This window comes from Carcharhinus amblyrhynchos, chromosome 15 (genome assembly GCF_965287045.1).
Source record: "Carcharhinus amblyrhynchos chromosome 15, sCarAmb.v2.hapA, whole genome shotgun sequence".
In the NCBI taxonomy this organism is placed as follows: domain Eukaryota; kingdom Metazoa; phylum Chordata; class Chondrichthyes; order Carcharhiniformes; family Carcharhinidae; genus Carcharhinus; species Carcharhinus amblyrhynchos.
Window position 1 is genome coordinate 44,735 of NC_137338.1, and position 15,822 is coordinate 60,556.

General features: G+C 47.2%; 1 protein-coding gene across 1 annotated transcript in view; it reads right to left on the reverse strand.

The window, feature by feature from the left end:
* Positions 1 to 3,185: 3,185 nt before the first annotated feature.
* LOC145353476 (cell adhesion molecule 2-like) overlaps positions 3,186 to 15,822 on the reverse strand; it is a 1,377,372-nt gene continuing 1,364,735 nt past the window's right edge. Inside the window, exons 5-6 of the mRNA XM_080204272.1 lie at positions 6,710 to 6,847; positions 3,186 to 3,352 (exon numbers count right to left, since the gene is read on the reverse strand). Of these exons, the coding sequence (XP_080060398.1) occupies positions 3,186 to 3,352; positions 6,710 to 6,847 (305 nt within the window). The remainder of the gene's footprint in view (positions 3,353 to 6,709; positions 6,848 to 15,822) is intronic.

Below are 15,822 nucleotides of genomic sequence, written 5' to 3' on the forward strand. Positions count from 1 at the left end.
GGTGGATAATCAGAGACTTTTTCCCAGGGTGAAAGTGTCAATTACAGGGGGCACAGGTTCAAGATCAGTTAGTTTACACTCTCAGGGTTAAAGAACAAAGAACAGCACAGGAACAGGCCCTTCAACCCTCCAAGCCTGTGCTGATCATGATATTCTAACTAAACTCAAATAAAACTTTCTGCCCTTACTCAGTCCGTATCCCTCTATTCCCTCCCTATTCACCCACCCATCCAGATGTCTCTTAAATGTTGTTAATGCGCCTGTTTCCATCACCTCCTCTGGCAGCACGTTCCAGACACCCACCACTCTCTGTGTGAAAAACTTTCCCCGTACATCTCCTTTAAACTCCCCCCTCTCACCCTGAACCTGTGCTCCCGTGTGTGTGTGTCTGTGCATGAGTGTTTGACTATGTGTGAGGGAGTGTGTGTGTATTTGTGTTTGATTGCGTGTGTAAGAGTCAGTGTGCGCATGAGTGTATGTGTCTTTTTGTGTGTGATATATGCAACATTGTGCATGTATACCTATGTCAACATGTGTGTGTCAGTGTGTGTAAGTGCATGTAAGAGTATTTGTGATTTGTGTGGGAGCATGTTTGTGTGTGGGCGAGTTTGGGTGCGTGTTTGTCTGACTGTTTCTGACTTGGTGTGCATGGGACAGAGCATGTGTTTGTGTGTGTGACCGAGTGTGTGTGTGTGTGTGTGTGTGTGTGTGTGTGTGTGACTGAGTGTGTGTGTGTGTGTGTGTGTGTGTTTGTGTGTGTGACTGAGTGTGTGTGTGTGTGTGTGTGTGTGTGACTGAGTGTGTGTGTGTGTGTGTGTGTGTGTTTGTGTGTGTGACTGAGTGTGTGTGTGTGTGTGTGTGTGTGTGTTTGTGTGTGTGACTGAGTGTGTGTGTGTGTGTTTGTGTGTGTGACTGAGTGTGTGTGTGTGTGGGAGCCTGAGTATGCATGTCTGTGCCTATATATTTGTGTGTGTGTGAGTGTGTGCGCGTTCCTTTGTCTGTTTGTGTATGCATGTGTGTATCAATATGCATGAGTTTGTGTGTGTGTGAGTGTATGTGTATGCACGTGTAAATGTGAGTGTCTCTGCAAGTCTGTGTGTGTGTGCTTTGTGTATGTGTGTGTGCATGTGCAGGTGTGTTTATCTCTATATGTATCTGTGTGTACATGTGTGTGTGTGTCTGTGGACATTGGTGACCGAGTTCTGAATCTAGTCTGGCACTTTACTGGAGTTGAGTGTTGCTGTGGAGGTATTGTTTAGCAGGAAGCGAGTGAGAAGTACAGCATCACCAACTCTGCAGGGAGTAAATAAGGATCATTTATTTTGTTTGAAGGCACAGTTTGACTGACAGTTAAACCTAATGTGTCAGAAAGTGGCTCTTGCAGCTGCTGCGGTGAGCCTGAAGCAATCAGTTTGCACCTCTCCCTGAGTCCTGACCTGCCCTGTCTCACAGATTGGCTTTTTCATAAGTGTTATTTCAGTGGCTCACTGTGGAACTGTCAGGACTGTTCTTCTCAGCTAGACAGTGATCAGGGGCAGGAACCCTGGCCAAGGGGAGAAACTCTGACAGAACAACTGCTCCTGATCACAACCTTGCGCCCCTGCCTGTGTGTGAGGGCAGCACCAGGCTGCGTGTGAGGGTCCATTGGAGCCAAATAAACATTCATCTCTCAGATTCACTCTCAGCGAGTCAGTCAGTAAGATGGCAGATTGCAGAGTCTGCCAGACTCAGTCTCACTCACCTGAAGGAGTGACACTTCAAAAGCTTGTGTTACCAAATAAACCAGGGACTTTACCCTGGTGTAGTGAGGCATCGTACAGTCAGACTTTACCCTGGTGTAGTGAGGCTTCGTACAGTCAGACGTTACCCTGGTGTAGTGAGGCATCGTACAGTCAGACGTTACCCTGGTGTAGTGAGGCATCGTACAGTCAGACTTTACCCTGGTGTAGTGAGGCTTCGTACAGTCAGACTTTACCCTGGTGTAGTGAGGCTTCGTACAGTCAGACGTTACCCTGGTGTAGTGAGGCTTCATACAGTCAGACGTTACCCTGGTGTAGTGAGGCATCGTACAGTCAGACATTATCCTGTAGTGAGGCATCGTACAGTCAGACGTTATCCTGGTGTAGTGAGGCTTCATACAGTCAGACTTTACCCTGGTGTAGTGAGGCATCGTACAGTCAGATGTTACCCTGGTGTAGTGAGGCATCGTACAGTCAGATGTTACCCTGGTGTAGTGAGGCTTCGTACAGTCAGACTTTACCCTGGTGTAGTGAGGCTTCGTACAGTCAGACGTTACCCTGGTGTAGTGAGGCTTCGTACAGTCAGACTTTACCCTGGTGTAGTGAGGCTTCGTACAGTCAGACGTTACCCTGGTGTAGTGAGGCATCGTACAGTCAGACTTTACCCTGGTGTAGTGAGGCTTCGTACAGTCAGACGTTACCCTGGTGTAGTGAGGCTTCGTACAGTCAGACATTATCCTGGTGTAGTGAGGCATCGTACAGTCAGACATTACCCTGGTGTAGTGAGGCATCGTACAGTCAGACGTTATCCTGGTGTAGTGAGGCATCGTACAGTCAGACGTTATCCTGGTGTAGTGAGGCATCGTACAGTCAGACGTTATCCTGGTGTAGTGAGGCATCGTACAGTCAGACGTTATCCTGGTGTAGTGAGGCTTCGTACAGTCAGACGTTACCCTGGTGTAGTGAGGCATCGTACAGTCAGACGTTATCCTGGTGTAGTGAGGCTTCGTACAGTCGGACTTTACCCTGGTGTAGTGAGGCATCGTACAGTCAGACGTTATCCTGGTGTAGTGAGGCTTCGTACAGTCGGACTTTACCCTGGTGTAGTGAGGCATCGTACAGTCAGACTTTATCCTGGTGTAGTGAGGCTTCGTACAGTCAGACTTTACCCTGGTGTAGTGAGGCATCGTACAGTCAGACGTTATCCTGGTGTAGTGAGGCTTCGTACAGTCGGACTTTACCCTGGTGTAGTGAGGCATCGTACAGTCAGACTTTATCCTGGTGTAGTGAGGCATCGTACAGTCAGACTTTATCCTGGTGTAGTGAGGCTTCGTACAGTCAGATGTTACCCTGGTGTAGTGAGGCATCGTACAGTCAGACGTTATCCTGGTGTAGTGAGGCTTCGTACAGTCGGACTTTACCCTGGTGTAGTGAGGCATCGTACAGTCAGACGTTATCCTGGTGTAGTGAGGCTTCGTACAGTCGGACTTTACCCTGGTGTAGTGAGGCTTTGTACAGTCGGACTTTACCCTGGTGTAGTGAGGCTTCGTACAGTCGGACTTTACCCTGGTGTAGTGAGGCTTTGTACTGGACCCTCAATGTGCAGCACATTTCTTTCAGGTATTGTGTCTCAGGGATTTGTCACCAAATTTGGAAAATAATCCAGTGAAACAACCCCCACCCCCCATCCCCCTGCCAAACATTTTAGAGAGACAGTGGTGTAGTGGTATTACCGCTGGACTAGTAATCCAGGGTAACACTCTGCAGACCCGGGATCGAATCCTGACACAGTGAGATAGTAAAATTTGAATTCAATAAAAATCTGGAATTAAGAACCTACCGATGACCATGAAACCATTGTCGATTGTTGGAAAAACCCATCTGGTTCACGAATGTCCTTTAGGGAAGGAAATCTGCCGTCCTTACCCGGTCTGGCCTACATGTGACTCGAGTCACAGCAATGCCCTCAGTATGCTGGCCCAGCCAGTGACGCCCACATCACATCAACACGTTGTTTAAAATGTAGAGTCAGCAGAATGAGTGCCAGAGATCAGGGAGTGCCTGGTACTGTTTGAGTTAGAACATAGAACATAGAACATAGAACACTACAGCACAAACAGGCCCTTCGGCCCACAAGTTGCGCCGACCACATCACCTACCAACCTACAGACCTATCTGTAGTGTAGAGTTGTGGTGTGTGATTATACAGGGACAGCAGTCTGACAGAGTCTGTGACCAACAAGTGCCTTTATCTATATCAATAATAAATATTGCTGCTGCTTTTTTAGTCTTGATGGAACTTTGTGCATTAGAGGTCGGAGAAGCTTGGGGAATTACAGAAGATGGATGTCCTCAGCTGACCCCTTACACTCAGGGTTCTTGTACCTTTGCTCTCACGGCAGGTTCACGTTATTGCCACATGTTCATGTTAATACTTTCACCCCCCTCGGGAGAACAAGGAAACAGCATATCCTTCAGAAGCCACACAACTGTTTGCTTTTTGGAGCATGGAATTAAACTTCCTGCTTCCATTACATCAACAATCTCTTTTATCAAATGGAAACTGAATTCAACAAAACACAATTTGCAGCATCTCTGTTACCATGACAACAACCCATCAGGCACCCCGGTTACCATGACAACAGCCCATCAGGTCCACAGTTACCATGACAACAGCCCATCAGGTCCACAGTTACCATGACAACAGCCCATCAGGCACACCGGTTACTGTGACAACAGCTCATTGGGCATTTTGGTTACCATGACAACAGCCCATCAGGCACCCCAGTTACCATGACAACAGCCTATCAGGCACCTTGGTTACCATGACAACAGCCCATCAGGCATCCCAGTTACTGTGACACCAACCCATCAGGTGTCCCCAGTTACCGTGACAATAGCCCATCAGTTGGCCCGGTTAGGGAATGGCGATGGCCTAGTGGTATTATTGCTAGACTATTAATCCAGAAACTGAGCTAATGTTCTGGGGACCCAGGTTCAAATCCCGCCATGGCAGCTGGTGAAATTTGGATTCAATAAAAATACCTGGAATATAGAACTTACTGATGGCCATAAAACCATTGTCAATTGTTGGAAAAACCCATCTGGTTCACTCATGTCCTTTAAGGAAGGAAATCTACTATCCTTACTCGGTCCGGCCTACAGCAACTCCAGGGCCACAATGTGGTTGACTCTCAACTGCCCTCTGAAACACCCGAGCGAGACAGTCCAAGGGCAATTAGGGATGGGCAATAAATGCTGGCCAACCAGCAACGCCATGTGCCATAAATGAATAAAAATAAACCCGTGACACCCGGACGTGTAATGTTCAGCTTTGGCCACCTATGAGGATGGGAGGTGTTGACAGGTTTGCGGGATGCATTCCTGTTACTCACAGTGACAGTGTTACTGCCCAGAGCAACTGAGAGAAAGTACAGACACTGAAATACACACCCACTTACAACATGGAGCAATGTTGTGAGAATTCAGGCTCACGAATGTTGGATTCACAATGCTGTCTGTTGGAACTCCAGTGCCAGTGTAACCCAATGGGCCAAATGGCCTAACTCTGCTTCTGTATCTTATATTCTAATAATAACAAGGGTGAAACTGGGCTTTGGCAGTGATGGAGACGATTATGAATCAGTTGCTCATTTTGCTCTCTCATCGTCAATTCCCCGGTCCATAAAAATCAACTGACTGCAGCAAAATCACACAGATGCTGGAAATCTGAAATTAAAACAGGACCTTCTGGATAAACTCAGCAGGTCTGGCAGAATCTGAGGAGAGGTCTGAAGAAGTCATATAGACTCAAAACATTACCTCAGTTTCTTGCTCCACAGTCGCTGCCTTGCTGAGATTTTCCAGCATTTCCTGAGTTTATTGGGAATATAACATAGAACATAGAACAGTCCAGCACAGTACAGGCCCTTCGGCCCTCAATGTTGTGCTGAGCTATGTCCAATCCCAAGATCAATCTATCCCACTCCCTATCATTCTGGAGTGCTCCATGTGCCTATCCAATAACCGCTTGAAAGTTCCTAAAGTGTCCGACTCCACTATCACAGCAGGCAGTGTATTCCACACCCCAACCACTCTCTGAGTAAAGAATATACCTCGGACATCCCTCCTATATCTCCCACCATGAACCTTATAGTTATGCCCCCTAGTAACATCCACCTGAGGAAATAGTCTCTGCACGTCCACTCTATCGATCCCCCTCATTATCTTATAAACCTCTATTAAGTCGCCTCTCATCCTCCTCTGCTGTGAAGAGAAAAGCCCCAGCTCCCTCAACCTTTCCTCATAAGACCTACCCTCCAAACCAGGCAGCATCCTGGTAAATCTCCTCTGCACTCTCTCCAATGCTTCCACATCCTTCTTATAGTGAGGTAACCAGAACTGAACACAATATTCCAAATGTGGTCTCACCAAGGTCCTGTATAGTTGCAGCATAACCCCACGGCTCTTAAACTCAAACCCCCTGTTAATAAACACTAACACACTATAAGCCTTCTTCATGGCTCTATCCACTTGAGTGGAAACCTTCAGAGATCTGTGGATATGAACCCCAAGATCTCTCTGTTCCTCCACATTCCTCTGAACCCTGCCGTTGACCCTGTAATCCGCATTCAGGTTTGTCCTACCAAAATGAATCATATGAATCAAGTGAATAGAGAGAGGGTTATGATGTGGTACGTGTGCATCAATTCCCCATCGCCCTTTCACCTGTACACCTGAGAGCATTTCTACTCTGATTGGCTGAAACAGAGAGCGCTGACCTTAGCCTGTGCACGGATAGGGAGGAGTTCCAGCTTCTGCTCTGGCCTGCAGAGTGAGACAGACAAGTGACTCCTGGATCCAGATACCCACTGACAACTCGAGCTGTGAGGTGAGTATGAACTCCCCTCGCAAATGGAAAGTTAGGAAAACCATCCACAGAGGACACTGCTGTACTTATACAAACTCACCTTGAATTTCCTTGTCGCCCTTGAACCATCGGATGTTAGCTGCTGGCTTACTGCCAATGGTGGTGCAAGTCAACTCCACCAAGTCTCCTTCGTTGACTGGTCCTTTGAAGCCACTTATTACAGGAGTCTGAGGGACACCTGGAAGAGAAGCAGAGGGTCCAGTTACACTCTCGTACAGTTATCATCATCCCTGCACCTTCCTGACACAATCAAATTCACTGTCTAGAAACAGATTCAATAAAACCTTTCAAAAAGGAACTACACAAACTTGCAGGTGAATGGGGAATAACCGGGGACTGGAGCTGATTGGATATCTCTTCAAAGAGCTGGTACAGACATGATGGGCCGAATGTGCTGTGTGATTAATTCAGCAGGCTTGATGAAATTGGTTGATTCGCAGTCCATGAATTAACAGTAATTGCCTGTTTCAGGCCCGTGTTTATACAAATGTTCAGCTGCCAGTGTTAAAGTTGCATTGTTCTCTGGTTTAATTTTTAGAACTTTGTGCATGACTGAGAATTGTTGCACAATTTCTTTGCCTTAAAGCTGCTGTCACCTTGAATTAACTTTGCATGAGTAGACAAAAGGAAGGGAAAAATGGAACAGCATTGAGTGAGTACAGTGTGTTCCACTTGCTGAAGTCGAGAGATTCAAAATACTGAAAAAAACCCAGGACAAGCTTCAGTCAGAATTCTACAACTGAATCTCTTCTGAGTTCCCCTCACAGATGGAAAACTACTCAACACAACACAATATGTGAGTGCTGCAGCTGTTTCTGGTGTTAGGGACCAGATCAGAAACTCTCAGCTATTTTGTGAAGTTAATCTGCTGTTTGTGATTTTGCCATTAGTGTCAGTACAAGGTGTTTCACTCCAGCTGTGATTCTGTTACCCATTAGGAAGCTTTTATTAAAACAAACTTTATTCAACAACACAATTAAAATATAACAAAAAGAATTATCATAGCTTTTACCAATTAAAGTACTTAAACATGACAAAATATAATTCTTAACAGCAAGCTAACTCTAATGTAAGTAATATTCTCAGAGACAAAAATCACTCTTCAGAATAAGTTAGCACAAAAAACATACTGGCTCACGTGGAAGCTCGATTTCCAGCCTTTTAACCCTTCTGGACAGATACACAAAGACATCTGACTCCCATACAGCAGCCTCCAGAGAATGAGACTGATTTCCTGGCAGATCTGAGTCTCTAACTCCAGTGGCAGAGACATAGAGAAGACTGCCTCTCTCTAAAGAGGCCAAACAGCACCTGACCTGATTTCTGCATGAAAGCCCAATGCTGCACTGATAATAGAACGAACTGCTAAAACAACTCCTGCACAAGAAACATGACACAAATACATTTCTTAAAGGCACAGTATCAGCACACTGTTCTTAATAAGAACATAAGAACATAAGAAATAGGAGCAGGAGTAGGCCATCTAGCCCTTCGAGCCTGCCCCGCCATTCAATAAGATCATGGCTGATCTGTCGTGGCTCAGTCCCACTTTCCCGCCCTCTCCCCATAACCCTTAATCCCCTCTCTTATCAAGAACCCATCAACCCGCGTCTTAAAAATATTTAGCGAGGCAGCCTCCACCACTTCAACGGGCAGAGAATTCCAGAGATTCACCACCCTTTGAGTGAAGAACATCCTCCTCAACTCCGCTCTAAACCTCCCCCCCTTTATCTTGAGGCTGTGCCCCCTAGTCCTACTGTCCTTTCTGAGCAGGAAGAGTCTCTCCACCTCTATCCTATCCATCCCATTCATCATCTTATACGTCTCAATGAGATCTCCCCTCATTCTTCTAAACTCTAATGAGTACAAGCCTAGTTTATTCAGCCTCTCCTCATAGCTCAACCCCCTCAACTCCGGTATCAGCCTAGTAAACCTCCTCTGCACTCCCTCCAAGGCCAAAATATCCTTGCGTAAGTACAGTGCCCAAAACTGCACACAGTACTCCAGCTGCGGCCTCACCAATGCCCTACACGGCCGCAGCAAGACCTCCCTACTTTTATATTCAATCCCCCTCGCTATGAAGGCCAGCATCCCATTCGCCTTCCTGACCACCTGCTGCACCTGCAGGCTGGGTTTTTGTGACTCATGCACAAGGACCCCGAGGTCCCTCTGCACCGTCGCCTGCTGCAGTTTTTCGCCACGTAAGTAATAGTCCTTCCTACCATTATTCCTACCAAAGTGGACCACCTCGCACTTGCCAACATTAAATTCCATTTGCCATTTCCTGGCCCATTCGCCCAGCCTATCTAGATCCTTCTGCAGACTCTCCACACCCTCTGCGCAATTTGCCGTTCCCCCAATCTTGGTGTCATCAGCAAATTTTGACACCCTACACTCGGTTCCCTCCTCCAGATCATCTATATAAATGGTAAATAGCTGAGGCCCCAGCACCGACACCTGGGGCACTCCACTAGTCACCAAGCGCCAATCCGAATAGCACCCATTAACCCCCACTCTCTGCCTCCTATTTGACAGCCAATCCTCTATCCACGCTAACACCCTACCCCCAACTCCATGCCCCCTTACCTTCTGCAATAACCTCTTGTGAGGTACCTTGTCAAACGCCTTCTGAAAATCAAGAAAGACCACATCCACCAGCTCTCCTCTATCCACCGCCCTAGACACATCCTCATAGAACTCCAATAAATTCATCAGACACGACTTCCCTTTAATGAAACCGTGCTGTGTCTGCTCTATCAAGCAATTCCCCTCAAGATGCCTCGTTATTTCCTCCTTGATGACGGATTCTAACATTTTACCTACAACCGACGTTAAACTAACCGGCCTATAATTCCCCACCTTTTGCCTGCCACCCTTCTTAAACAACGGCGTAACATTAGCCGTTTTCCAATCTTCCGGCACTTCCCCGGAATCCAGCGACGTTTGGAAAATAACCACCAAGGCATCCACTATCACCTTCACCATTTCTTTCAGAACCCTCGGATGCATTCCATCCGGTCCTGGGGACTTGTCCACAATCAGTCCCTCCAGTCTGTCGAGCACCGCCTCTCTAGTAACAGTAATGTCATTGAGACCCTCCAGTCCTACCACCTTTCCATCGCTAACACCCGGCAAACTATTCACGTCCTCCTCCGTGAAGACCAAAACAAAAAAGTTATTCAAGACCTCAGCCATTTCCCCATCCGCTACCACTAAGTCCCCCCTCTCATCCTCTAAGGGTCCAACGTTCACCCTAGCCAGCCTCTTCCTTTTTATATATTTATAAAAACTCTTGCTATCCTTTTTTATATTAAGCGCTAGCCCAGCTTCATAGTTTCTCCTACCCTTCTTTATCAACTTCTTTGTCAATCTTTGTTGACGTTTAAACCTCTCCCAATCCTCTTCTTGCCCACTACTCTTAGCTACTCTATCTCCAATTATAACCCATAAAGTGTTCTGAAAGTATATTTTCCCCCAAAAGGGGCCCACTCCTGACTGATTAACACAAACATCTCCCTAATCCATGACTTCTACAACAAGGGCAGCAGACATCTGGGAACACCTGGAGGTTCAAGCCACTCACCATCCTGATTGGAAATATATCATCGTTCCTTCACTGCCACTGGGTCAAAAGCTTGGAACGCCCTCCCTGACAGCACAGTGGGTTTACCTATACCACATGGACTGCAATGGCTCAGGAAGGCAGCTCACCACCCCCCTTCTCAAGGGCAATAAATACTGGCCAAGACAGCAACACCCATGTCCTGTGGACAAACACATTTAAAAAATCTCCTCTGATCTTGTTTGTTTGTCATTACAACCAGATATTCAGGAGAGAGAAAACCCAGCAAATCGTCTGATCTTTAGAATGGAATTGTTGCAGCATTTTTGAAATATTTATCCTCACCGAGATGTGCTCTGTGTTTTCTGCTCCTTTTAATGTATTTTTGGGCATTAATGTGTCACATTAAACATGGAGTCATGTTGCTGATTGCAGTCTCCAAGTCACACTGTGCCTGATGGAGCAGACTGATGGTGAAATGAGGTGAAACATTCACTTCTCGTTAAGGCAGAAATATTCTGCTCTGTTTTAAGGGATCCATTTCAGTCCAATTCTTCATTCCGAATTCCCTCCGTCTGGAATTCCAGTGTAATTAAACAGAATCTCACCATAGAAAACATTCTTTCTGGGTGTATCACAGCTTGGTCTGGGCTCCTACTCTGCCCAAGACCACAAGGAACTACAAAAGGTCGTGAATGTAGCCCAATCCATCACACAAACCAGCCTCCCATCCATTGACTCTGTCTACACTTCCTGCTGCCTTGGAAAAGCAGCCAGCAGAATTAAGGACCCCATGTATCCCAGACATTCTCTCTTCCACCTTCTTCCGTTGGGAAAAAGATACAAAAGTCTGAGGTCACGTAACAACCAGCTCAAGAACAGCCTCTTCCCTGCTGCTGTCAGACTTTTGTATGGACCTGCCTTGCACTAAGTTGATCTTTCTCTACACCCTCGCTATGACTGTAACACTATGTTCTGCACGCTCTCCTTTCCTTTTCTATGAACAGTATGCTTTGTCCGTATAGCGCACAAGAAACAATGCTTTTCACTGTATGTTAACACATGTGACAATAATAAATCAAATCAAAAATCATTGTGAGGATACCAGGGAATAATGGGACAGTGGAGGAATTGTAGATTTCCCCTCAGGGAGGGAGGCCCAGGCCTGATGCACTCAGTGTAACCGGAGCGAGCAGTAAATCCTGCCTTGACAATGCTGCTAACGGCACAAAAACAAATCATTCCAAACTAACACAGGAAACGGAATTTATATCATGGTTAAGGGGGGGGACAGGGCTGGCAGCTTAATGTTCCAGGGTACAGGTGCTTTAAGCAGGATTGAGGCAGAGAATAGGGAGGAAGGAGGAGTTGCATTTTTGATTAAGGGGAGCATCACGGCAGTAGTCAGAGATGAAAGAACCAAGGGATCATCCAGTAAGGCTTTGTTGGTGGAACTAAGAAGAAAGTGGATGTGACTGAATTGGGGTTGTACTACAGGCCCCCAGATAGTCAATGGGAGATTGGGGAGATCTGCAGGAGTAACAGCGTTATCATAGCAGGGGATTTTAATATTCCGAACACAGACTGGGACTGCCAAAGTGTTAAGGGCTTAGATGGAGTGGAATTTGTTCAGGGAAGTTTCCTCAGGCAGGATGTGGAGCGTCTACTCAGGAAAAGGCAAAACTTGACCTATTCTTGGGAAATAGGACATGCTAAATGACTGAGGTGAGAGTGGGGGGGCCACTTTGGGACCAGTGACCATAGTTTTATTCATTTTAAAATAGTCATGGAAAGAGACAAAACTGGTCCACAGGTGCAAGTTCTAAACTGGGGCAAGGTGAATTTTGATGGAATTAGACAGGAGCTTGCAAGGGTTGACTGGAGCAGCTTGTCTGAGGGACCTTCAATCTAAGAGAATGTCCATTCAGCCCACCTTGCTGCTATCCCTCCTTCAGGTAGCTTCTTATTTACACTTCACCTTCACACAAAAACCACGGCAACAGCTGCTTTTTCAAAGTCCAAGGATGTCATATTTCCTCCATTCATTCTTTAAAAAGTTGTTTGAAATCACTCAGTGAGATCCTGGCACAGTGTACCCTCTGTGCTGGCATTCCTTGATTCCTTTGTTATCTTCCTATATATTCATTATGTTATCGCTTATTGCAAACTCACCAGTTTCCTGATGGTTGATGAACTGGTGTCTTATTAGACAGTTTAACCTCCTCACCTGCTCTAAGGACAGGGTGTGATCTGTGATTCATGAGCAGTGCCTCACCAGACAAGAACTGAAGCTTCAGCTTTCATCTTTTACTATCCTGTCTCCACAGATATTGACCATTTAAAACAAGACCAATGTCACCTGCTGATACTAAATTCACAGGCCTCTCTTTAAAACAATATTCCTTTGTTAAAGTTCCGAAGCCAGTGCGCAGAGTGGACAGGGCGAACCCAAATCCATCACCTTGCTTTCCCCAAAAACCAATTCAAATTCAATCCGGTTCATGGTCCCCACAGAGAGACACACACGCTCCGAGCTGACAAGATAAACATTGCACCTGATCAGTCGCTGGATCTGAGCCAAATGCACAGGGCCCTGTGTAAAGGATAACAATCTCCAATCTTGTGATTTTATTCACTCACTGTCAGAACATCCGCTCGTGACTGGAAAAGAAACACATCCTATTTAACCTGGATCACTGCTGATGGGACAGAGAGAATTCCTGGGAAACTAGCCTGTTGAACAATAACAACAACTTGTATTTAGATAGCAACCTATCCAAGGCACATTAGAAAACAAGATTTGACATTGAGCAGCACAGGGAGGTGACCAGAAACCTGCTTAAAGAGAGAGGTTATATGGTGTCCTTATAGAATCCCTGCAGTGAAGAAGGAGGCCATTCAGCCCATCAAGTCTGCACCGATCCTACCCAGACCCTATCCCCACAACCCCACATATTTACTCTGTTAGCTCCCCGACACTAAGGGGCAATTTAGCACGGCCAATCCATCTAACCAGGACATCTTTGGACTGTGGGAGGAAAGCGGAATACCCGGAGGAAACCCAAGCAGACACAGGGAGAATGTGCAGACTCCGCACAAACAGTGACCCAAGCCGGGAATCGAACCCAGATCCCTGGCTCTGCGAGACAGCAGTGCTAACCACTGTGCCATCATGCCACTCAAAACAAGGTGGAGAGATTCAGTAGGGAATCCCAGCACTTGGGTACCAGGCACCTGAAGCTCGTCTGTCAATGGTGGAGTTATTAAAACTCGACAGGCCTGAGAGGCGTAGAGATATAGAACATAGAACATAGAACATAGATCTTGTAGGACTGGAGATTACAGAGAGAGGGAGGACAACTCCTTGCAGAGATTGGATACTCAGGAGGAAAATTTTAAACTCAAGGAGTTGCTGACTGAGGAGAATGAAGATGGGGATGACGGGAGTGAAGGAGACTGGGTGTGAATGAGAGCAGCAGAGCTCTGAATCATTACAGAGGATGGAAGATGGCTCAGGAGGTGGGTTGGAACTCTGGATTCTAGAAGGAGAAGATGGAAAGGAAGAGAATGTGAGCTGTATTAGTGCAAACGGAGTGACTGGGACTGGGAGGGAGTGAGGCCGGGCAGGGTCAGGGGGCTGGAGCAGGGTGACAGTGGGTGGAGAACAAGATAGAGGAGAGACAGGGATCGAGACAAGACTGGAAAACAGGCTGGAGGCAAGAAGGAGCACTTCCTCAGCAAGAACAGCACGGAGAGAGGAACAGGCAGCAGAGCGGAGAGGGGTACTGCAGGGGAGTGTCTGGGAACAGAACTGCACTGTGTGTACACACGCCGGGAACGGGCTCACACTCCGTGTACACGCCGGGAACGGGCTCACGCTCCGTGTACACGCCGGGAACGGGCTCACGCTCCGTGTACACGCCGGGAACGGGCTCACGCTCCGTGTACACGCCGGGAACGGGCTCACGCTCCATGTACACGCCGGGAACGGGCTCACGCTCCGTGTACACGCCGGGAACGGGCTCACGCTCCGTGTACACGCCGGGAACGGGCTCACGCTCCGTGTACACGCCGGGAACGGGCTCACGCTCTGTGTAAGAACATAAAAACATAAGAAATAGGAGCAGGAGTAGGCCATCTAGCCCTTCGAGCCTGCCCCGCCATTCAATAAGATCATGGTTGATCTGTCGTGGCTCAGTTCCACTTTCCCGCCCTCTCCCCATAACCCTTAATCCCCTCTCTTATCAAAAACCCATCAACCCGCGTCTTAAAAATATTTAGCGAGGCAGCCTCCACCACTTCAACGGGCAGAGAATTCCAGAGATTCACCACCCTTTGAGTGAAGAAGTTCCTCCTCAACTCCGTTCTAAACCGCTCCCCCTTTATCTTGAGGCTGTGCCCTCTAGTCCTGCTGTCCTTTCTGAGCGGGAAGAATCTCTCTACCTCTATCCTATCCATCCCATTCATCATCTTATATGTCTCTATAAGATCCCCCCTCAGCCTTCTAAACTCTAACGAGTACAAGCCCAGTTTATTCAGCGTCTCTTCATAGTTCAACCCCCTCAACTCCGGTATCAGCCTAGTAAACCTCCTCTGCACTCCCTCCAAGGCCAAAATATCTTTGCGCAAGTGCGGCGACCAAAACTGCACACAGTACTCCAGCTGCGGCCTCACCAATGCCCTATACAGCTGCAGCAAGACCTCCCTACTTTTATATTCAATCCCCCTCGCTATGAAGGCCAGCATCCCATTTGCCTTCCTGACCACCTGCTGCACCTGCAAGCTGGGTTTTTGCGACTCATGCACAAGGACCCCCAGGTCCCTCTGCACCGTAGCATGCTGCAGCTTTTCGCCCTGTAAGTAAGAGTCCTTCCTACTATTATTTCTGCCAAAGTGGATAACCTCACACTTGCTAACATTGTACTCCATCTGCCAGGTCCTCGCCCACTCACTCAGCCTATCTAGATCCCTCTGCAGACTTTCTACACCCTCTGCACAATTTGCTTTTCAACTTATCTTCGTGTCATCAGCATATTTCGACACCCTACACTCAGCTCCCTCCTCCAGATCATCTATATAAATGGTAAATAGCTGAGGCCCCAGCACCGATCCCTGGGGCACTCCACTAGTCACCAACCGCCAATCCAAATAGCACCCATTGATACCTACTCTCTGCCTCCTATTTGACAACCAATCCTCTATCCACGCTAACACCTTACCCCTAACTCCATGCCCCCTGACCTTCTGTAACAACCTTTTGTGAGGCACCTTATCAAACGCCTTCTGAAAATCGAGAAACACCACATCCACCGGTTCCCCTCCGTCCACCGCACTAGACACATCCTCATAGAATTCCAATAAATTCGTCAGACACGACTTCCCCTTAACGAATCCATGCTGCGTCTGCTCTATCAAACAATTCTTCTCAAGATGCTTCGCTATTTCTTCTTTGATGACGGATTCAAGCATTTTTCCTACAACAGACGTTAAACTAACCGGCTTATAATTCCCTGCCTTTTGCCTGCCACCCTTTTTAAACAGTGGCGTAACATTAGCCGTTTTCCAATCTTCCGGCACTTCCCCGGAATCCA